Here is a 23,593-nt window from a genome sequence, read left to right as displayed (position 1 = left end):
ACGTGCAAATGTTTTTTTACATTTTGCACACTAAATATTTTTATTATGTAAATCATTTCACAAGCTCAAAACATCAATGACCCTTATTTGAAAAAAGTGAGAGAAGCAAACATTACTCAGATGTAATAAGGGTTAGAAATTGACAAAGGTCAAAGGTCACGTACCGCCGTCATCGTACTTTACCAACATCGTTATTCTACTTGTTTATTCTGATTATATTTATATATGAAAAGGCAAAGTGTACACATCTCTAGGGTGTGTGTGTGTGTGTGTGAGCGTGTGTTGGTACATGTGCACATCCTCATGCATCTGGAGCTCCTTAAAGAGTGTGTGGGCGGAGGGAGTTATGCGGTAAAATGAGGTCATCATTGCTGTTGATTTATGTGACACACACTATTACTTACACTCCTGTGACTTCACCACCGTGTCAGCTGACAGCATGAATAATACATGTGCCCACCGAAAGATGACATCCTCCACTTTCTCCTCTCTCTCATGCGCTGTTTTCTAAAGTTTACTTCATCATTACTGACCCATGACAACGTAATGTGTGTGTGTGTGTGTGTGTGTGTAGAGTTTGTCCCAGTTTTATTTCGAGACAGGCTCCAGAGATGATTACCTGCCATCTTCCATCCAGTTCAACAAGTTCGGCCTTATATCAGTAGTTTATGCAATCGCACAACAGGAAGTGGGAACAAGTGTGTGCATGTGTGTCTGTGTGTCAAACACAAAGCCACTCCCTAGTTTTTAAGTGATTGATAACTTCACTAGCGATTAATTGTGCAACTGTACTCAGGTGTCAAACTGACTAATCATAAAAATGTCTTTTACGTTTGAGATCAGTTTAGTCATGAGAAAAGTATTTTTACATGCAGTAAAATTCCATTCTCGTCTTTACAGAGACATGCAGTGATTTGCCTGTAGCGTTGAGAAGCACAACTTGTCCATAAGAGATTAATAGTCATGGATGGGTGGCAGATCACGTCCTGGATGTGCTTTTGACAGCCAGGGCTCAGACGTTTTGCCTCCCCGAAGAAGCTGAGAGCCGAGCCGCAGGACGACAAACTTCCAAAGCGAGGTCACAGTGGTCAGAGCTGAGCGGGCGAGGAGGCGAGCGGGCAGACTGAAGGAGAGAGGGTTGGAGGGGTTTGGGGTGCGCATGGGTGGGTGGGGGACGATGAGTTAGGGGACGGAGGACAGCAGTTCCTGTCAGGGTCCATCAAGGAGCCCAGGGGTGACATGGGAAGAGGCAAGAAAGGAGGAATAAGGGGATGATGATGAGGAGGCGGAGAGGCCAGGGCGGCGAGTCGGCCCTTAACTAGTCACCCCTCAGCCCTCCAGTACACTTGTTTGCTGTCCCACACCCCACACCCCACACCACCTCCCACCCTCCTCTTCTTTCTTCATCTGTTCACTGTGCAGATGTGCAGCCCTGCAGCTGCTGGATTTCTCCACATGTTCTGCCACACAGGACCAAGCTTGTTGTTACCGCGTTAACTCCAAATCATGAGCACAAAATACACCTCGAACAAAAAGTAAACGAGATGTCATTTTCGTACAATGCATGATTTGATTTAACCTTCTATCGCCCGGTTGGTCAACTCTTCCAGGGCTTTCAACAAAAAAGAGACCAGTCTTTAAATAAACTTTATCGTTATGTCGTTTCTAATTCCGTCTGAACATCCTCCTCAGCAAAAATACTCAGCGAAGCCTGTGCTGGAAGCCTATGACCCATCTGCAGGCGTTTTTAATGTTGATACAAGATAAAAGTGTACATTTAAAAAATCTCTTCACGCAGATACCGATTTTTTGAAAATATGATTGAAATAAAATGCTGAAGACCAAACAGACAAAATGAAATAAAAATGAAACAGGATAATGTGGAAATAACGTTCTAGCGAACAGTGAGAATTTAGTTTGCTTCATTTCAAATATATTGTAGTCACATGTAGTCACGTGACCAGCAGGGACAATTTGAAAAATTGTCATCAGGGAAAGTCCAAAATCTACACTTTACCAGTCTGTAGCAACAAATGTTAGAGACAAGGAAATGTCTCTGCTACTTCGCTAGTTATTATTTTTTTAATTCATTTATTCTGTCATGCACAGTTAAGTGCTCAGCCCACATGGACATTATAAGTACTTTTAGTGTGGTGATATTATAAAGCGTATCCACATGACATTAATCTGCCAATAAGTAACTCTGACTAATGGTTGAAGATCAGTCTCATGTTTCAAGGTAAACAAATAAAAAGTAGCCTAATCATCCAACCAAAAGAGCTCGTGAAAAACTTTATCGTCAGTGCTCTTAAAACTCTGAGGTCAAAACTTGCTTGATCGTCCCCTTAATCAAGATTTTCTTTATATCAAGAGGAAAGATTTATTACACCTGAAATACTGAATTCTCCTTTTATTCCCCTTCCTTTGAATAACAGCTGTATGTAGAAACCCCTCCCATCTCTGAAGCTGTCAGCCTCACCCTCAGAAATAATAACCTCCTCAGGCTGACTTAGATAATAACTCGCAGTCTGACTGCGGAGACATCGTCTGCCCAGTCTTTGGAGCTTGCGAGGGAAAACATGTTTTGCTGCTGCTGGTCAGTGCTGAGGGTTTCAGTCCAGACATAAACAGTGGTGTGGCCGGGCAGAGGAAGCTGTCAGGAGGCGGCTGGCAGTCCAACAGACAGACTGACAGGCCTGCATCACTGTGTGCTCAGGTGTCAACACTGAAGTCTCACTTTGTAACTCACCGAAAAACACACACTTGTTGGCGATCAAACATTTCTGACACATCAGGAAATTGGAAAGAACACAGTGTGTTTAAGGGTTTTCATGCTTTTTCATATCGAAAACTCTTCATCTCCACCCCCAGCTCACCTCCTGCCAAAAAAGAAAATTACCCGCATTAAACCATGGACCCTGTTTAATTAGATTTTTAAAAATGATCCTTTGGAACCACATCTGAAAAGACTGTTGTTGTTAAATATAACTTGGAATGGGATTATATAACTGAGTTGATGCCAGCAGAGGAACAAAAAAGAACAGTCCATATATGTATATATTTTACTTTGAGAGGGTAAAACCCAGTAAATTTCTCATCTGAAAACCTGATGCCACTTTCTTCAACCACTGAGGTTAAATATCATTGTAATAATTCTACATGTGCAAACGCAGCCCTGAAATACCATACATTTGTAAAGTATTAGAGCTTATTATGTGAAATGAAGGGTGAGGCTAGTTTTATCCGTGTTATAGGCGTGTATAACAATGTAAAGCTCAACTCTTTAGAGCAATTCAAGTTTTTATTCTCACCTTATTTCACCTGCAGTTGATCTTAAGCTCTTTCTTTAGGTGATTCATTAGTTGTATTTGATTCATTTGCCTTACATTAAATTTCAGGTATTTATTCCAAAGGCACTTGCTTTTTACTATTCGGTAAATAATATTTTCTTCTTTGTGATTCCTTGTGTATTGGAATTTTTTTGTAAATGAGGTCTCTTTCTCAATGTATTCCCAAGTTAAAATAAAGGTTGAATGAATGAACTCAAAAAAAGAATTATGCCTAGAACCGTGACTTTATATGTTTCAATTACATATTTAATTTCTTAAAATAACTTGAGAGTGATTTAATAAAATAAAGTTAGACTTATACATAAATATATACATTAAAAACACAATTTATTTAAGCAATACATGATTATTTTTTGGAGTATACTGGACTGTGTCTTGGGCTTAAAGTGACATCCTGTTGGGCCTGCAGCCTAAATAGTGACAAATAAAATAGGCTTTTTTTATTTTTATTTTTTATTTTATCTTTGGCCGGAACCAGGCCCATTGTTTCCAGTTTATTCCAGTTTCCAATATAAGTGGTATCTATCTTCTCATCTAACTCCCATCACGTGCATTTCCCAAAATGTTGAACTGTCCCTTCATGTAAAGATTGAAAAAGGCCAATCAGGAACCATGTTATCTCCCGGGTGCTTTTGACACACACTTAGGATCATTGTACACACATGTACACTCCACCAGCCAGCAGAAGCAAGTCTTTGAGCTGCCATTTATCTTGATACCGTCACTGTCAGACAGACCATTAACAAACAGTTGATTCATTCTGGGTCAGACAATCCTGATAAAGTGCTCTTGTTTGAACAAAGATAGTGCAGCAGACAGCTAAAAGGTACTGTATGTGTGTGTGAGACAGAGACAGAGAGCCAGTCTGTAATATACAGGGTTGATAGGCACACGCACACACACACGCACACACACACTCACACGCGTAGAGAGAACCAGACAGACAGGTCCTTGTGCGCAGAGTACGTTTTTTTCATTGAAGCAGGGTGTGTAAGACAGGGAGTGCCTGACACACACACGCACACACACACTGTACAGACACACGCAACAGACAAAAACAAATGTGAAAGTACAGGGTTAGAAATGGTCCCACAAAAACTGACTGGAGTCACATGCGTGTTTACTCCTTTGAAAGAGAACATTAGACACCATTATTATCTATGTGCAAACAGAGGCAACAAGTTGAGGTTGTAAACAGTGAGTAAATACATCAATACAAATATTACTGATCTTTTTCTATATGATTATGTACAGTGTGAGTTTATATCCATCTTTTATTCTAATGTATTCACAAGGATGTACATTTTGAATTGTTTGGACTTTTGGTGTTCAATGTTTGTCTCTATGTAGCGTCTATTATTAACAGTATGATCTTCCTTCACTTTCCTGTGACTGACATCATGACACATCATACATGTCATGGTTTAAACATTTGTGGCTGATTTTATTTGCTATAGTTTACAGAATGTTGTGTTTCTTTTAAACCATATTTCATTGATTTGTGTAAATGTTCTTTTATTATATTGAATGTAGCACTAGTATTTTTTATTTATTTATATAATAATAATAATGTGATAATGATATATACTATTTGTATCAAATTCTTTTCGATTCCTTGGGATTGCTGTGACATCATGTAAACGTCAGACAGGGCAGGACACACAAACAGGCAGGTAATCAGACAGGTTTGAGGTTAATGGGTTAGTCAGACACATTAAAAAAAAGTTCAAAGTACGAATAGGATCAACTTATATCAGATGCGACGAAGTGTTACACACATATCGCTTTCCTGTGCCATTGCTGACACCTCAGGTTTACTCAGTTTCAGTTTTACCTCTAAACAATGTGGTGTAGATGATGTGGTAATCTTTCTTGCCCCACCGGACTGCCTTGTAATGAGGTTGATGTGCACGTACACTTCAGCAATTACCTTTGTGAGTACAACGTAATCATGGCACATAACACAATGATTGTGCAACATGGTGAGTTTCCTTTAGTGTCGGGGTATTAATTGGTTTAATAAAACTCATAGCTTGAAGGAAAGTAGGAGGAAGCTTTCACAAGCAGATGTTCAATTCCTGCTGTAACTATCAGGACCCTATAGCACCTTGTACGTCTGTGGGGCCGTGTGAGCAGCATCTTGTTCAGAACAACATTTACATGTTTCAAATGAGGCAGATTCCAAGAAACATGTCTGTGAAAGTTTCTTTTCTTTTCACTTTTTTTTCTCTGTTTTGTTTAATTCAACGCAGGTTTGTTTACGCAAAGCCTAACGGTATTCCACAGAAAATGCACGAAGCTGGTCTGATAAGTAAAATCTGAAAATCACACGTGTGCACACACTCGCAAACACACATTACCATGTGGTTAACATGGCCACATCACTGGTGGAGAGCTGCCGGGCAGATTTCAGTCTTAAAATAGATAGTTTCAGTTATTCTTTCTGCTGACCTCAGTCCTCCCGGTTCCAGAGAAACAGGCACACACACTCACACGCACACACACACAGAGTTCTTTGAAATCCTCCCACACGCTTGTGTTTTCACACTTAATGACAATAACATGAACCACATTTCCCCTAAAGCCAGTACAGGAATCGGTTGATCACGGTGAAGACTGGCGCTAGGAGACAGGAAATAGAAAGCTCCATGTCGACAACTGAACAGAAGTGGTCAGACCTTTTCTGTGTAGCTCGATCTCGGCTGATGTGCTGATACTGCTGCCCTTTGATGCGGGTCAAGTGATAATTAGGGGAACTACAGAATTTGTGGGCCATTGAAACTGGTAATGACTCAATTAAACAGACAAACATGCACATTAACTCATGGATCCATTCATGAGTGAAAACATTAGAGCCCCATGATCAGACAGAATCTCTTGTACTTGCACAGTGCAGTCCACAGCAGACGCAGCATGCGTGTCTCCCAGTTTGGATTCAGGACTCAGACACCATGTTAAACCTTAGGATTTAAAACGTTCCTTTTTGATAAAGCTCATAGTTCGGGCTGGATCAGCTGAGCCCTGAACCTTCTCTAAGTTATGCTGCTATAGGTCTAGACTGCTGGGGGAACTCCCATCATGCACTGAGCACTTCTCTCTCTCCCTCTGTGCCCCCCTCCCCCATAGTTTGTGTGTTCTCTCTCTCTCTCTCATGCTGCAGGTATCTCTAATGAATATTAACAATATTGTTATTATCAATAATAATAATGATAAATTGAGCGACTTAACTTTCCCCTCCCACATTTCATCAATGAAGTCGTATCTATTATCACGGTAGTTGTATTGTGTTGTTGTTGTCCCTTACTGATCCCAGAGCCCGGTGACTGACTGTCAAACAGTGAATGTGCCACAGTCAGCAGGATGGCATCTTTGACTGTGGCGAGGAGCCAGAGCACTTAAGCCTGCAGCGACTCTCCATATTGTTCTATTTGCCCCCCACAACAAAACCAGGGCCTCTGCTGCAAAACACAGCCAGGAGCCGCACTGGGCCGCAGACAGACGGGTCCTGTCAGGGGGGCTTCTGTCGGTCAGGCACACACACGTATTCCGTTGGATTTGTCTGTGTTGTGATACATTTTGAAAAAATGACCACCAACGAGGATGTGAGACTGTTTGATACCACAGCTGCCACACAGGTGAGTTTGTGTCTGTTCAGGCTGAAGCACAGTTTGTTTGTTTTGATCCTGATTTCGCTGTGTCTAATCTGAGCTGGTAAAAAAAACAACACTTTATGACTTTTCAAATGTCCCAGGACTCTCAGGGAGATAATACGAGGTCGAGACAGGAACAAGAGGAGAGACGGATCCTGACGGCCTGGAAAAGCATGGTGAGAACATGAGGGAATAAAAATCCTGATTAACTGTGTCCCTGTATACGTTCTATCAATTTTGATTACAGTTTGTCAGAGGTACATTGAAGTTTGTGTGGTGATCTAAAAGTGACATATACATTCTGAATCATAGTGAATCAAACAGTTCAAACAGGACCAAACGCTGTTGTGAAGTGGGTGTGTAATTGAAAGAACATCTGTGTTGGTGATAACGTGAAGTGAGGCTTTGTAGTCAGGAAATATAAGTAACACTTTTGAACTTTACACACAGTCGTGCATTTAATTTCCCACTTCAAGATAAGTGCTGATTTGTTCCGGTAAATTTGCTCTTTTTCCCTCCCAGTTTGTTCTGTTCTGATCATCATGATAATTGATCAGTGATAATTCTACTTTTGATCATGAAGAGAATGATGACAGCCTATTCGCTTCTCTGCTAATTAAACAAAAACAGAGGAGATTCATGTCATCCCTCACTGGCTCCCTACAAACAGGCTGTTTGTGTGGGTTGAGAATCGACCTGTTTTCTTCTCAGCTCAATAAACAATACTGTATATTGATATCGCTCTGAGGCGAGTGTTACACATGATCCAAATGTTAAACAAAAAATAACAGTAGTAGCAGTTGCATATTTTATTAGTGGCGATAGGCCTCTGACGTTCCTACATTTGAGTATAATAGTGTTTACAGTGACATATGAAAAGTGTTTGTGCCTCTTTCAGTCCTCCACTCTCCATCGACACAGTCTGTGTGAGGACTCCGCAGCTCCAGGACCAGCTCAGTCTTTCCTGGCCCAGCAGAGACAGTCCACCCTGACCAGGAGGGTGCTCCGACGACAGCCCAGGTAGGAGGCCTCATGTGCAGGGAGAAACGGAGGAGTGCAGCCCACTCGTGGGCAGGATGGAGAGCAAGAGTGTGGAAGAAGGAGAGACGGTTTTTTTTCCTGTTTGACCTTGGTTCTCACTAATGTTTGCTGCTACCACCTCCAGCTGGTCAATGTTGGTACTACAGTGAATATTAAAAGATCATGTTTTCATCTATATCATAACTATAAACGAATGCTTGATTGTCTGCTCCATTCCTGATTGTTTCATATTCATACATATTAGTTTTCGCAGATAAGATACATTTTCCAGTTGAAATAATGCCAAACTATGACTTTCTTTTATGTCAATAATGTAAAACGTTTTATTTCAATTTGTATAAGTTACGCTTTTGAAAATACACAAAAGTGCATTGAAAATCACTTTATTTACAGTTTTTTAATAATCAGGGTGAATAAAATAAAGTTTTAATTCTATTTCTCTCCAAACTGCTGAAAAAAAAGCAGCACAGACTTAAGTAGTAACAGGTCATTTATACGCATAACTTAAGAACCAGAAATAAATTTTCTTTATACACACTCTGCTCTCTGGAAGAATTGACCTTTGATTTGCTTAGCTGAGCATAACGTAGCCTAGCACACAGCCTGAAAGTAGGGAGAAATAGCTAAGTACTGTCAAATGTGTGTGTTCAATAAATGGAGATGTGGAAAACACATCATTTTAAAGAGCATCTAGCTTATTTACTAAGATAGCTGCATCGTGACACTTTCAGCTTCATAGACTTTCATAATGAGAACTAAACCCTGTGACTAGTTTGCGAGCTACCATGAAGCAACATGTAAATAGAACAATTGTCCTTTATTGTGTCCAGTTTCCTTTCCTTCCCTTCCTTCAAATACCAAACATTCCTCCCAGGTCCCAGATGATGTGTCGTGAAATTGAGTACAATTCCAAAAGTCTATTTTCAAACATCATCAGTAAGTCGGGGGATATTTTAGAACTATGAGGGGCTATTGCTTTCTGTGACAATGTCAGGGAGTGTCACTAATTTCCAAAATGTGGTCCTTGTATGGCCCCAAAGGTGCAGTAGACTCAAAGTAGATGTGGAAGCACACATTTATAGTATTAACTGATCTCCCTCGTGCATTGAAATTTCAAATCACAGTTTCAACAGGCAACCTAAGATCCAGTGAGATCTGAGCCCATGCTCACACTGCGAAAGCGCTGAGGCTCGTTGTAAGTCGGCACAGTGAGGAAGGACTTTTTCTTCCCAGCAAACGGGGGTTTAGGAATTGTGGGCACAGCTCTGTTGTGGTTGATGGCTGGCTGGGAGCTGCAGTGCTCCAGACTGGAGTGAGCAGTCGGGTGAAACAGGAAGGCAGAGGTGTGATGGCAGGTGATGGGAATGGCGGAGGCCGGTCGAGTGGACGTCTCCATGGACGACTGTGGGGGAGGAGGAAGCAGTGACACTGACACTGGAGCTTGGGCCTCCCATGTTGTACTTTCTTCTTCCCCTCCTTCCTCCCTCATCTGCCAATCTCCATCATTCCTCCCCTCCACTCCACTCACCTCCTTCCTCTCACTGAGGGCAGGGTGCCCTCCTCGCCTCTCCTGCTCCGCCCCAAACTCGATCTCCAGCAGAGGTGTTCTGAGGTTCTTCTCGTCCCTGAAACTGCTCACGGTGCTCTCGGTTTCCTGCCCCAGCCCTGATGGCAGAGACCCCCCTTTGCCTATCTTGCAACTTTCATCGTCATCATCGTCGCTGGTGCACTGGTCAATGCTGGGGGAGTGGCGTAGCCTTTGGAGCTGGGCTGAGGTGCGGCGAAGAGCCCCTCCCATGAGGCCGGTGGGGGACGGAGCTGCGTTCAGGAGGCGGTTAAAAAGGGCCATGTTGGGGTGACGATTGCTAGACTCCTCCATGTTCTCAGCAATTTCTTCCAGAGGCTGGAAGTGCATCTCCTCCTTAGGGATCCTGTGCAGAGAGGATAATGCATCTGTACTTTACCTGAAATACAATGACTTCACAGTTCTTGTGTTTGGTGTTTTCACACTACGTCTGAAAGAGTACTTTCATTTTCATTTTTGAGACTTTCCCACGCTACTGGGCGACTTAAACTGAAAGTGTCACATTCACGGTCACACATACAGCGAGCGGGTAAAACCCACAAAACTCACGCCATGTCAAAAGTGGACCCTTGGAAGGAGGGTTTGCGGAGGACAAAGAGGGTGGCGGCGGTGTACGGTGGGCGGGGGTTGGAGTCATTCCAGTAGCGGTCTCTCTCCATCGTTGGCAGATCTCCGTACATCTCATCCACTGCCATCATGGACACCTGTAGAGTTGAAACATCGGTCAAGTAGTACTTACTAATTATTGGCCTTAAATTTCATTTCCTGGGGCAGGGTAACAAATTAAGAAAAAAAAAAACATTATTAAGAAACCTGGAAATTTCTGTCTATCAGCCAGTTAGTCTCAAAGTCATCATCATCTTCTCCGAAGGGGTTGATCAGCTGCTCTGCCACCTTCAGCACAGAACAAGAGTAACAATCTGATTAGAAATGGTCACTGGTTGTTAAAAGTAAACATTGCGGTCGAGTATCAAACGTGACCAAATGGTATGTGACCCTTGTATCTGACCTTAAGCCACCCTGCATAGAAGAAGAACTGAAGCAGGGTGAAGATGGGAACGTAGAGGTCAAGGTCGTGACCTGGGTAACCTTGACTCGGGTCCAAGAACTGACGACCAATCAGACACACCAGGAAAAAACTGTACACGGCTAAAGTGACCACCTGAGGGACAGATTAATGGACACGTGTTACATTTGCCTTTAGATTCCAATAATACTTTTTTACTTTCATTTCATATTTCTCACAGACAACAAGCTGCGGTCTGAGTTTGCCTAATGTAACCAGTAACCTCACACTGTTTAAGGCTCTGTAAATAAAACATGAGAGGAGGAGCAGAGCTGTAAGAAACCACAGAAAAGTCCTTTCATTTATTTTAAATATGTGGTGTGTACGTGTGCATGAGAACCACATACATAGCACCTACCTGAGTGTAGACCAGGGGGACACTGATCATGTCATAATGAAACAACATACTGCACTTCCCTCTGAACCCATTCAGCTCCTGTTGACACAAAAAGAGAAACTTTGTGAGATCTTAACGCTCTGTCTTCATGTCTCTGTGAATATACATCTCATATTAAAACACAGGAAACTGCAGTCCCTTCTGGGTGTGTGGGTGGGTGGGTGGGTGGGTGGGTGGGTGGGTGTGGGTGTTAGCCACTATTTTGCAGGAGTGGCTACTCTTACCGGGGTCCGCGCAAAGTTTCTATACAGTTTCTATTTCTATATACTTCAATGACAGAGAAACATTAACACACATCCATATCATCCTACTAACAAAATACTCACTCATAAAATAATGACAACACATAACCAACATCAAATCCAAACCTCTCAAACATATGATGCCTAATTTGAGATCAATTTAAGAAAATAAATCACCTCTGAACTCTAAGCATTAGGTTACAAATAATAAAATGAGAAAATTGCTCATTACATCCACGTGACAGCTTCAAGATAAAACGTGTGAACAAGAAAGTCGTGTGTGTGTGTGTGTGTGTGTGTGTGTGTGTGTGTGTGTGTGTGTGTGTGTGTGTAGTGGTGCACCTCCAGCAGCAGTTTGAGCGTGTGGTCGTCTTTGATCCTGCCCTCACAGCGGGCCACAGCAGCCAGGTTGGTGAACCAGACGCAGGGGATCCAGTATTTGTTGTAGGGGGAGTGAAGACTCTCGAACTTCTTCCTCTCCTCTCTCGTCATAAATCCTGAATGAACAGCGAAGAAAAAAAACCACACTTCATGCCTCAGATTCATTATGTATATTCATAATATAAAATTTTACCGGCAGAGAGAGAGGAATGACAGATGAGGATTTAACATGTGGTTGCTTGAACTTTTCTCTGAGTCAGATTTCCAACCAAGTCATTATAGTGAGTGAGAACTTTTGCAATGTGTCAAGAAATGACACCATGGCTCTATCAGGTAGAAAACAGCTTGTGAAAATACCACCGTTGACCTCTGTGACAAATTTACAGTTAACAGTTTTCACTCCACCTAACGCTGCACCGTGTCTAATTCATAAAAACACAGAGGAGAGGACACCGTGTCTTGTGATCTTGTTACAGGCGTTTGATAACTTCCCGTTATCATCTGTGAGTTTCAGAATGTGCCTGTCCTTGTGATTTCTTCTGCACTCTCTGGTGTAGACAAGGAACAACACACAACAGTCGTGACGTGTGCGTGTGACTGATCACACCGTTCCATTATTAAACTTCCTGCCACGTCCTGACTGCAGCATGAGAAAGGTCAAATAGGCACATTGAGGCTGGATTGTGTATTGGCAAAGTCCATTTGATTGATATGATTGGGAGCGGCTGTGACTCATGAGACAGAGCGGGTCGTCAGCTGCCCAGAAGGTTGGTGGTTCAATCCCAGTGCGTGCAGAAGTGTCCTTGGGCCAGATACTGAACCTAAATTAACCCTGATGCCTGTGCCAACAGTGTGTGAATGGTGTGAGAGTAAGTGCTCCACATATAGGCACTGTATGAATGTGTGTGTGTTCTGTAAAGAGCTTTGGGGACGTCTTAAATACAGACCATTATCATCCCAAGTTCTATTGGTTTAAAACTGCTGTGGATAATTGAACGTACTCATACTTAACTCACTGCTAAATCACAGTTGGAGTTGGAGGTACCGACTCACCGGCCTCCACCACATGGTCCATGGTGGGGAAACGCTTGAAGACGGCCGTGCTGACGGAGCGCAGGATGAGCAGGGCTGACAGGCTGGCGTAGCGCATCATGGTGCGCCTCAGCAGGCGGCCTCGCTCGTCGCTCCCCTGGAGGCCCCCCGACAGGACGCACATGAGCCGGTCAGGGAGAGGGATGCTGGTGTACTGGCTCCACCAGCGGTTCACCACCAGGGTCACGTAGAAACCTGGGAACAGCAGTAATGAGGAGACACAAAGGTGATTACACTGGAGACGCAGATCAGAGCTCAAATCTGGTTCTCCAGTGAACTCTGGGGCCCAACAGTTCACATCACCTGAGGTCAAAGGAACCCTCAACAAAATGTTTAGCTTTATTGTTACATAACTTACTCTATTAGGCCCAGCTGATACATCACAATGTAAGTAATATAAGGTAATCTGGATTCATCACACACTGCATATGTATGTAAGCTTTAACAAGATGATGTAAATTCATGAAGAAAAAATATGTGGAAATATACCAAATCAATACATGTTCACTGTGGAGTCTGTAAGAACCAGAGACAATATTTTCAGGTAATCCAGATCTATCACATGTGTATGTACGATTTATGATGTATGCTTGAAGAGAAGAATAAAAAAATATATATGAAGAAAACCTTAAATCAATAAAGTAACAGTGCACACTGTGGTAAAATGCACTTTCTTACAGACAAATAAGTCTGTAAGAATTAATTCATATATTCATTTCTATGAATATATGCTGTATATTCATAGAAATGTTTCCCACCGTATTTTAATTGATGTTTTTGCTTTCCCAAAATTATCTGGCACTACTCCACAATTTCCACAATTAGTTAGATAAATAAAAATTCATAAGTTATTTTATTAAAATTCTTATTATTAAATGATGCTGTCTGGGTTTCCATTGTAAAGTCTGAGGCTCATCAGCTGTTGCCCCAACAACAATGACATAATACTATGGAGCCAATGCATCAGAGAGCAATACTGACAGATTATCTGTGTATGCAAGGTTTAGTGAGATAGTGTACATATATGAATAAAGAAGAAAGAACACATATGGGACACATATTAACTCAATAAAGTTGTAAGTGCAGATGTTTTGGCACATTGGAGTCTGTAAGAATAAGTTGATATCATAATGTATAGTCAGAGAAATGTCACATTTATATATAATATATATGTTTTAATAGAATATTTGATCTCTCCCAAAAAATGTATTGACATAAATGCTTTCTACAATTAGTCATTTAATCAATGTTACCATTATAACATTTTAATTCCCTGCATTGCCTCCAGTCGGCTACATATATTTATATCTATGTGTCCAAAGCAAACCTATAAACCTATAGAACAGAGAGCTTGAGTCTAGAGCTGAGGATCCCTGACATGAAAACAGATAATAAACTGTCATGAACATTTTCTGGTTCTCATTCATCAAACCCATCTGAACAAACAAACTGCGGATGCCTGGGACACACTGTGATCTCAACGTAACAAGAACGTGAGGAAATCTTACCCAGTACGAAGGACATGGGGATGAGACTGGCATAGTGGTTGCAATAAATCGCCAGTTTTTCAAAGTACCTCTTTTGGTCATCATAGAGGACAAATCTAAAAAATAAAAGGTAAAATTCATTTCAAAAAGATTTGTAAATGAAAACACTGATGTGTCTCAGTTGACAGTCTTTTCTTGAAGCTGCTGTCTCACCTGTAAGTGACGCTAATGGCCGTGTACATGGCAAAGAAAGCCAGGAACTCTTTGTACAGCACCTTGTAGATGCTCCCCTTCCACACCAGCAGCAGCTTGGAGAAGCCACAGAAGCGGGCGTTGGCGACTCTGGCCGTGTAGGTGACCGTCATTGGTGAGAGATCACTGGGTCCTCAGGGGCAAAAGAGCTGAGAGGAAGAAGAAAAGCACCACATCTGTAGGTAAACATCTGCAGTGAGACCAGAGCGGATCATGGAACAGAGATGCTCAAACTGTCTCATATCACATACAAGTTTTCAAGGTTTCATTTGTTCAAATTTGACAAGAACAAAAGCATAGAAAGTTTTAAGATGTGAATCCTGAACAAACAGAGCTCCCCGTTATATCAAAAGATAAAAAAGAAACAATGCAAAACAAACCCACTACTACAACTTATGATAATGATAATAAAAACATAGTGGAAAGGAATTCATATATATTTGAATCATAAGGCAGAGAACTTAATACCAACATTTATTAATTAATTTATAAAACAGTCTAAGTTATAAAGCAGAGTTCATTGTGTGCTCCCTGATGTGCCACTTAAACTTAGTCTTTAGGTTGTGATATCAATGTAGCACCACAGACTTTAAAGTTAATGCTCATTTAGTTTATCTTTATATTAAAAAAGCTTCTTCTCACCTCTTGTGGGGTTTTTCCGTGATGAACGCGCCACTTGCTCAGCGCATCCCTGTGCGTAATTGGCACCACTGGAGAGGTACAGTCACATTCTCACTCAGGCAGGACAGTCCTCTCTGTGCTGCTCTGTGTGCTCGCCGGTGGTGGAGTGTTTCTCTGTCTTTTCCTCACAGAGCTCATAACTCTGATGTCCCCTGGCGTCAGCTCGGTTGACTCGGGGGCTGCTCCGGCTTGTAATGGCTGTAATCCTTCGGAGCCTCACTCGGTGCGTCCAGTGGTCAGTGCGCCCCCGGGGTTAAATCCCCCCCAAAATGAGGAGGAGGAGCTCGTTAGCGCGGCCCCCGACCGGCACAGCGCGGCTCGCTGATGGACCACAAGCGACAGGCCGCAGCGCCGGGGCCACAGAGAGCGCACAGGGCAGTGGAGGGGATTATACAACTGCAGCAAGTGGACCATGGCAAAGTTTCGTGTTAAGTGATATGAAAACAACAAGCAATTTGCGGCGTCACAGATCTACAAGTCCCCCTTGTTGCGGACTGAATAACAAACAGATTATTTTACAACAGAGCAGATAGACACAGTGGAGACGTTTGTCATTGCGCCTCCTTCACCTTTTCTTAGAAGAAGATACAAATTACAGTTGGATGAGATCACCCCACTTGTGCCAAACAGTAACTGGACCGAGTCAGTTTCACAGCAACTTTCCACCGAAACCTTTTTTTAAATGTGGTGTGTATTTTTTAAAGTTATCCCTTTACGCGTATCCCTTTCATATTTACCTTTTTATAAAAAATATAAATAATAAATTCAAAAATGTGAATTTAAATATTAAATTGAAACCTAATCATTAAATGATAAACCTAAATGTTGAATCGAAATGTTAAAAGTAAACCCTAAATATTAAATCTTAATATTTCATGTTTAGACTTAACATTGAAATCAAATTCAATATATCTTTTACAAAAAATTAAATTAGACAATTGCTGTAAACCTGGTAAGAAAAAGTTCAAACGTAAAAATACACCACTTTTTTTAATGTTTGGCCAAAATATGGTGAAACGTCGCTGTTGTTTTCAGCATGTGCTGCAAACATTTAACCCACTGTTACCAACAAAAACCCACAGTATTCTCATTTCACGTCTGACATCATCTACATCACCTTTGTGGGTTCTAAGACTAAATTAAATATCATAAAAATAATAAAAAATGGGTTGATATTAGGCCTTACATAGCTACTCTTAAATTGTCACTGTAGAGAATAAAAATAAAGTTTCTTTAATTGACTTTGGAAAACTCTTCCCCTTGCAGTTGGTGTCCCTGACCAGTAGGAGGCACTGCAGCGCCCTCATTTCAAGCGTCATTGCAAGGTTTTGAATGCAGGACTTTCACTCGAAGTAGAGTATTTTTACAAGTGTGGAATTAGTACTTTTACTTCAGTAAAGGATCTGAATACTTCTTCCACCACAAATGCAATTCTGCACCCGGACAATTCATTTAAAGTTAACCCTTTATAATTTAACAAAATCAATAAAAATAATAATTGTACTTTTTGCATGCGTCTTTCATTTTTTGAGCATAAAAGGCTTGTTTGTGCTCCTGAATCTTCTCGCTCGAGGTTAAATGAGTCCGTCAGACACAATCTGCAGCCTGATCAGGACACAACATCAGATCAAAACAATGACCACAAAAGGCTCTGAGCTGAGGCAAGTTCATTTTAATCAACACTTGCTAAATAATTTATAGAAAACAGCTTTGTATCGTCTCAAAAGCATTCAGTTACAGAGGGGAGAGATGAAGAGTCGGATTGAGGGGTGGAGTAACCTGTCTTCTCTATGTGTCTGTTGGGAAATGAAGTAATTCAATCATCAAATCAGCCAATCAGAGTCCACTCTAGGGCAAAGATGCTTTACTCACCATTCATTGGTTCAACATCATTGATCAAGCAACATTCAATATATTTTTGATTAACAATGCACTAAATAAGGCTACTAATGTCTTTCAATTGTGTTCCCATAAGTTATAGTCTTAAGTAAACAGATATAATGATTGACAGAGCTTGTGGGAGCATGTGCTGGGGATTCAGCAGAAACAATAATGAACGTTCAGCCACTGAAACATCAGGTCACAAGCATCATCTGTCTGAAGCAACTAGATGCCTACAATATTCAACAGAGGCCATTAAAGGCAGGGTTGGTAATTTTTTTAAATCCTCTTCTCGTCCTGATAGCCATCAATAAATATAGTTGTTTGTAAGAAATAAAGAAAAAAAGCCTGTGTCTGTGGCCCTCGCACGACTTAATGAAATGATTGGCTGGTGTGCCTGTCTGTCACTAACGGATCTGCCTGTCTGCGAGCCCCCTGTTCGTGGCGTCACAACACGTGACCGGGGTCTTCACAAGTCGGGGAGACATTCCCCTCTGAAGCAGAGACGTTAGCCAGAAGTTAGTGAGCTAGTCACAAAAAAGTTGTCTATTAGCGTTGTAAGTCAGTGAGGTTTCATGTGCTTCAGGGCCATAGCTTTGTTGAGAGGAACAATGGGAGGGGGTGGGATGTATCTGTGATATGGTGTTGCCGGCTTCTCCAGGATTACCAACCCTAGCTTTAAGACTGTCCAGTTAAAACGATAACAGAGGCACAGACTATTTAAAGCTCCTAGTTTGACATGATTCAAAATCTCATTGACGTTAAGTAACTGCATTTACACCATAGTCGCATGGAGGAGTGAGTAAAGATTTGACAAATGGTAAAAGACACTTTTTTGCCAAGCCATAATTCTTTTAAAATTGTTTTTCTTTATGTCTGTTTTCACTGCCCTGCCGTCACACTCTGAATCTGTCGACATCTGGATGCAAGGTCCGGATGTGTGTGAGATGAGTTAGTGGGAAATTTTAGTCAAGTCAAACTGGAGAACGCACACAGCCACCAAGTCACACGGAATAAACATCAACCATCTGAAATGAGGAACACACAGCACCGTCACTGGAAACACATATTTAGTTTTTACACAATTGAAGCTGGACACTGTGTCAGATGGAGGGGGGGTTGTTAAGAAAAAGTGAAATGCTTTAAGGAGGAATAGTTTGACTGCCACACGGAGGATATGGAGACAAGAGGAGGTGAAGTGAGAGTCAGGCAGCTCTTATCTGTCTTATCTCTAACAATACAGCAGAATATATTTGTGTGTTTGTGATCATCAGCTCCCCTTCATTAAGCGCCTGTGTCTCGCTGTAGAGGTGCTCTACTTCGGATGATGGGCTGACGACTGAGTGGATCACCTTGAGCCTGTTACTGTGGGGCTTGAGGCCAGTGTAGGAGGGGGCTCACAGGAGGGGAGGTCAGACTGTAGATAGAGGTGTGGTCTGCAAAGAGGGGGCAGAGGGAGGGAAGTCCTGCAGGGAGGGAGATCACTTGTTTGGGGGCTTGTACGGTTCCAGAAGCTGCTTAGAGAACGTGTTAACCTTGTCGGCACCTCGAACTTCATGGGGCAGCAGCGGCAACTTGACTATGTGGAAATCTTCATAAAGGTCCTCCATCTGTAGAGAGAGGGCAGGCCATGAAAAAGGACAATAACATGTTACACTTATTAAATATGTTGGTTTCAATAATGCATCTGTATTTTAACAGCTTTGAACACAAACTACTGTCTCGTACCTGGTCTAAATACTTGGACTGAATTTTATGGCGGGCTTCACACATTTTACACGGCCTCTCTGTCTCAGGGAAAACAAGTTGGTTGACGATGACGTTGTGCGTGTCGATGTGGCACTTGGCCAGCTCCTGGATGAGCCGCTCCGTCTCGTACAGGGAGAGGAACTCAGCGATACAAACACAGATGAAGGTGGTCTGTTCCTAATGGAGGGGAAAGAAACGGAGAAGGGTTACACTCATATACAGAAAAGCTTTAAAACAACTACTAAAAACGCTAGGGTTGGTAATCCTGGAAAAGCTAGCATGAGTAGGCCACACTTTGAAAAAATGCAACCGATACATCCCCTCCCATAAGCCCTCAGATTTGTGAATGCGTAAAAGAATCTCCAAATGTGTAATGAGATTTGTGAATTTGTACATGGATCTGAAAATTGTATTTAGTGTGTGTAAACAGATTTGAAAATGTGTTTTAAAAATATCTTCAAATGTATATTTAAAATCCGTGTGTGTGTAATCGGGATTTGGAAATGGGTAAAGAAAATATATAAAATATGTATTCAGATTTGAGAGTGTATTTATATCTGTAAATGTAAATCAGTGGACAGGTTGATATGGAAATGGGATTGTCTACGTAATGCATGAACCAGTACTAAAGCAATTTCTGGGAAAAACTTTATAAACATTCGTTCTTAAATGACAATTTTTAGTCATTGTGTCACGAAAACATTATCTAGTATACAGAGAGCTGAAACTGTGTTGTTGATAGTCCTCTTGTCACAATACTACATGTCCCACCATTGTACACAGGCGTACAGTAGGACGGGTTGGGAGGCTGCACCAACAAAGCACGTGCCCCACGTGTATATGCTGCATAAATGCACACAGCTCAGTGATGAGAAGGTTTACATTAGAAGTGGCTGTTCTAGATCACTAAATGTTAAATTGGTTGTAATAACATAATGAGTGGATTAGATCCTTTTCTCCACCTGCTTCAAGTTATCATCACTATCAATTAACACTCCTGGCACCACTTCTTCACTTAAATGATGGTGGGAACCAGCTAGAGAGCTGGAAAGCCTTTGGGCTCCGCTACAGCAACACCTCAATGGAGGAGCCCAGGTCTGTAAAGTGTAGTATGACAAGCCTAGTGTATATGCACGCAAGCACAACGAAACAAAACCCTGCAACATAAAAGCAACTGCACAGTAACACTTGTTATCTTAAAGAGAAAGTAATGTGATTGTATAATAACTACAAGTGCTGTGTATCTATGTGACTTACAGGGTCTTTGAACTGCTCACTGACTGAGCGGATGACAGGCAGCGTCTCTTCAAGCTTCGAGGCAAGCTGGTCTGCGTTCATGTCACCCAGACCGAGCATGTTACACATCTACAAACAATGAGAGAAACAGAGAGAACCTTGTTTTCATTGCAAAAGAAAACGTTTCACGACAACCCCAAATATAATGTCATTGCGGCTTTTTCCATTCATCTATTTGTTTTACTATTTCAATTGAAAGCTCATCAGCAGCCCATCTCACTTACCTGTGAGATGAAAGGGCTGATCTGGTTCTTGATCTGCATGAGACGACCCAGCCCACGCTCCACAATGGTGGGGAAGTTAAGCAGCCGCAGTGTGTGGCCAGTGGGGGCAGTGTCAAAGACCACCACTGAGAAGTTCATTCCTTTCACTAACCTGAGGCACAGGAAGACAATTGTATAACTCACAACTGGACAACTTTTCTTTATGGACTCCATCATACTAGACTAAAAGGTAAATTCAGCGGTGGATCAGTGCTGCTTGTAGGAAAATGTGCTTTGGTTTTGTATCGACCAGGAGATCTCACCTCATGACCTCTGCATAGCTCATGGCCTCATCGATGCCAGGGAAGGCACTCATGGCTTCCTGCATCATCTTCTTGCCCATGCTGAGCATGTTGTCCTCTTCGAAGAACTCATCAGGCAGCTCTGCTACACCCAGGCTAGGGTCAATCTCCTGCACTCACACACAACACAAACACAGAAACACAAACACAAATTGACACGCATACCAAAAAACATGTTTGAAACTGCCTGCAAATGTTTTTTGGGCCTCTGGGGATTCTGTTTGTTACACAACGATGGTTTGTGCTTTTGAGACCCAGATGTGGAACTGACCATCCTCATGACACAGAAGAGATACTGATCTCATGCGCGAAACTTCATTTTCCAAACAGAGCATAAAGAAACCTCTTTAATAACAGATATAGCTATGATTCTATCTACTTGTTTTAGGAGACTTTTCAAATGTGATTGGGGGGGGTGGGGGGGTGTCATTACGATTTTAACTGCTGCTTATACACATACATGGTCAGAGAATCACTGTTGTTTAGTCAGTTTTAATTTCATCAATCAGAGGTTATATTTGTGAACACACCGATAAATCTCAGATGGCGACAGTTATTTTTAATCAATAATCAATAATCAATAATGTTTGTATAATTTATTTAACTCCATGTCTGGGCTTTAGGCTGCTAACTCAGTTGATACAAGGAAAAGATATTGGATACATGGATGGATGGAGATAAAATGTGCAAGAACTTTTTTTCTGTAGCAATAATAAAAAAGGAAAGTATTTTCTAAATTTCTCCCCCACCAAGAGCAGAACTGATAACAGCAAAGCGTTTCCAATTGGACCAGTTAAACAGCGGGTTTTGGAAACCATCCCTAATGGTGTCAAAAATCGAATTGAGTCCAAATTAGCTGCTTTAGTTTCAGGGTCATGGTATTGTACATGCTGGCTCATTATGTCACACTCTCATTTTGTTACTGGGTCTCTTGAATAGAAAGAGTGCCTGTTAATGTTGAACCATCTGAACCTTTCCTGCAATGACACGTAAAAATGTCTCCTGTAAAAATGTTTTACAGTATTGATATAATTCTAGCTTTTAAACAATGTTAAATATTTAGTAACTTGAGGGCTGAGTGCACAATAAATCCATCTGTGTTGATTGTGTAGCTTTTTCTATGACTTTGACTTAACTGTGGATTTTTCATACAACTTATTTTTATTGTAGAAATTAGATTACTCTACCACCCAACTTGTACAGACACTCCTTACTCTGTCTGCGACATGTTCCTGTTCTTTTTGCAGGTTGACTCACCATCGCAAAGAGGTTTTCATAGCCCTTGACCTTGGTCGGCACCTTTGAGAACTTCTGGTCAAAAGCATCAGAGATGTTATGGGCAGGATCTGTGGAGATGATCAGGACACTCTCCCTCACCGCAGCCAGCTGGACAGCCAAACTACAGCTGAACAAATGACACAGACGAGACACGTTGGTACAGCAGGTGTAGACAACAGTGGTTAAAGTTCCATTTTGTATGTGGTACTGATAATAAGATTGAAATCGGACTGAGACTTTGTTGTTACGCCGTTGTTAAGCACCTTAAATGTTCTTTTCCTAAGCTGCATTATGTATATTCATTAATTTGATCAATTTATTTGATATAAAGAGTGCTCATTAATCCAAAGACAAAACACTGCACATGAGCCAGAGTTACATGTTTAAACTATTTTCATTTGCTGTCCAAAAAAAACGTTCAGATACAATCAAAGCCCTAGTTATGTGTAAAAATCTACATAAGATAAAGTACAATGTTTACATGTGATCACACGTTTGTTTAGTTATAATCCGCATCTTAATACATTTTACTGAGGTTAGAAAGTTGTTGTTGCATTTACTGAACGTTTCTGCGTGGGCATCACATCCTCAATACTGCAATGATGTGTATTTAACGCCTTTAACATTGAATATTCCTAATGATATTTTAAGAATCGCTCAGTGAGTCTTGGCAGCTGTAGTTAATGCAAGATAGCAAGCTAGTATGTAGGCTAGTGTATCCTCAAGAAAGTAGTCCATTATCGTCTTTTAGCCACAATGCTAATGCTAAGTCTATTTAACACGGTTTAGATAGATCTTCCATTGAACATGGAAATAAACAGCTTGTCAATGTCAAACCGCAGCGGAATTACCACACACACACACACACACACACACACACACACTGACAGGCGCATGTGTCAATTGGCTAAAGTTAGCAAGTGACAGTGCTAGACAGCGATCAACCAGCCGGCAAACTGTCAACTAACTCAGGGATGACTGACTGACGTTTAACACAACGCTAATATCAATTTAGCTCAAAGCTAACACGTCTTCGGATAGTGAGCTAACTCCCATCTAATTCTTATTCTGGGGAAACTGCGCGGTGGACTCGTTTACTCACACTGATCCACGTCAACTAGTAATACAGGCTAAAGCTAGCTGCGTTAGCTAGCGAGTCAAAGCCTGGAGGCGACGAGCGGTTCTCTTCCACTCACCTACAAGTCGTTTTACCGACACCTCCCTTCCCTCCCACAAATATCCACTTGAGGGATTTCTGCTCGATGATGTTCTTCAGAGTTGGTTCTAACGGCTCCACGTCAGGAGCATCTTCGAATTCGTCTTCCACAGAAGCTGCCATCTTGTCTGTGTACACTGCACCGTGCGGCAGTGAGGGCAAGCCTAAACCGTGGCAGCGTAGAGGCACTTCCGGTGTCAACAGGAACTGCCACTGATATGGAAATGCGGCCTTTGTTGCCACACTGTTTAAAGGCAGCTGTCACAGTTGCGCCACTGTCTGAGAGCAACTGAAGCTGTTTGTGATTTTTTTCAATGAGATATATATACTGGTTTATGAAAGTTTATTAGATAGTTTGAAGCTCTGGGGGTTGGATTCCAAATG

General features: G+C 41.7%; 2 protein-coding genes across 2 annotated transcripts; both read right to left on the bottom strand.

Moving 5' to 3' along the window:
• Positions 1-8,253: 8,253 nt before the first annotated feature.
• best2 (bestrophin 2) lies at positions 8,254-15,438 on the bottom strand. The gene is made up of 10 exons (XM_047342634.1): positions 15,186-15,438; positions 14,505-14,692; positions 14,313-14,407; positions 12,766-12,999; positions 11,674-11,828; positions 11,051-11,128; positions 10,636-10,788; positions 10,440-10,520; positions 10,176-10,330; positions 8,254-9,972 (listed from the first exon to the last, which is right to left on the bottom strand). The coding sequence occupies exons 2-10, from the start codon at positions 14,654-14,656 to the stop codon at positions 9,180-9,182; spliced, it is 1,896 nt and encodes a 631-aa protein (XP_047198590.1). The 5' UTR covers positions 14,657-14,692; positions 15,186-15,438; the 3' UTR covers positions 8,254-9,179.
• Positions 15,439-16,881: 1,443 nt separating this feature from the next.
• On the bottom strand, positions 16,882-23,380 carry get3 (guided entry of tail-anchored proteins factor 3, ATPase). The gene is made up of 7 exons (XM_035179173.2): positions 23,190-23,380; positions 21,973-22,120; positions 20,677-20,825; positions 20,375-20,525; positions 20,112-20,219; positions 18,834-19,031; positions 16,882-18,715 (listed from the first exon to the last, which is right to left on the bottom strand). Exons 1-7 carry the CDS (start codon positions 23,330-23,332, stop codon positions 18,587-18,589), a joined length of 1,026 nt encoding a protein of 341 aa, XP_035035064.1. The 5' UTR covers positions 23,333-23,380; the 3' UTR covers positions 16,882-18,586.
• Positions 23,381-23,593: the final 213 nt, after the last annotated feature.

This window comes from Hippoglossus stenolepis, chromosome 2 (assembly GCF_022539355.2).
Source record: "Hippoglossus stenolepis isolate QCI-W04-F060 chromosome 2, HSTE1.2, whole genome shotgun sequence".
NCBI lineage: Eukaryota > Metazoa > Chordata > Actinopteri > Pleuronectiformes > Pleuronectidae > Hippoglossus > Hippoglossus stenolepis.
This window is presented reverse-complemented; position numbering and strand designations above follow the sequence as displayed.

Coding starts and splice junctions, on each gene's coding strand:
- get3 (XM_035179173.2), bottom strand. CDS start 23,332: ATGGCAGCTTCTGTGGAAGACGAATTCGAAGATGCTCCTGACGTGGAG. Junction 20,220..20,374: donor TCAGCCCTTTCATCTCACAG/GTAAGTGAGATG, acceptor CATTGTTTGTAG/ATGTGTAACATGCTCGGTCT. Junction 19,032..20,111: donor GTGAGCAGTTCAAAGACCCT/GTAAGTCACATA, acceptor CCCCTCCATTAG/GAACAGACCACCTTCATCTG.
- best2 (XM_047342634.1), bottom strand. CDS start 14,656: ATGACGGTCACCTACACGGCCAGAGTCGCCAACGCCCGCTTCTGTGGC. Junction 13,000..14,312: donor CCCCATGTCCTTCGTACTGG/GTAAGATTTCCT, acceptor TGCTGTTCCCAG/GTTTCTACGTGACCCTGGTG. Junction 10,789..11,050: donor TCCCCCTGGTCTACACTCAG/GTAGGTGCTATG, acceptor TCTGTCCCTCAG/GTGGTCACTTTAGCCGTGTA.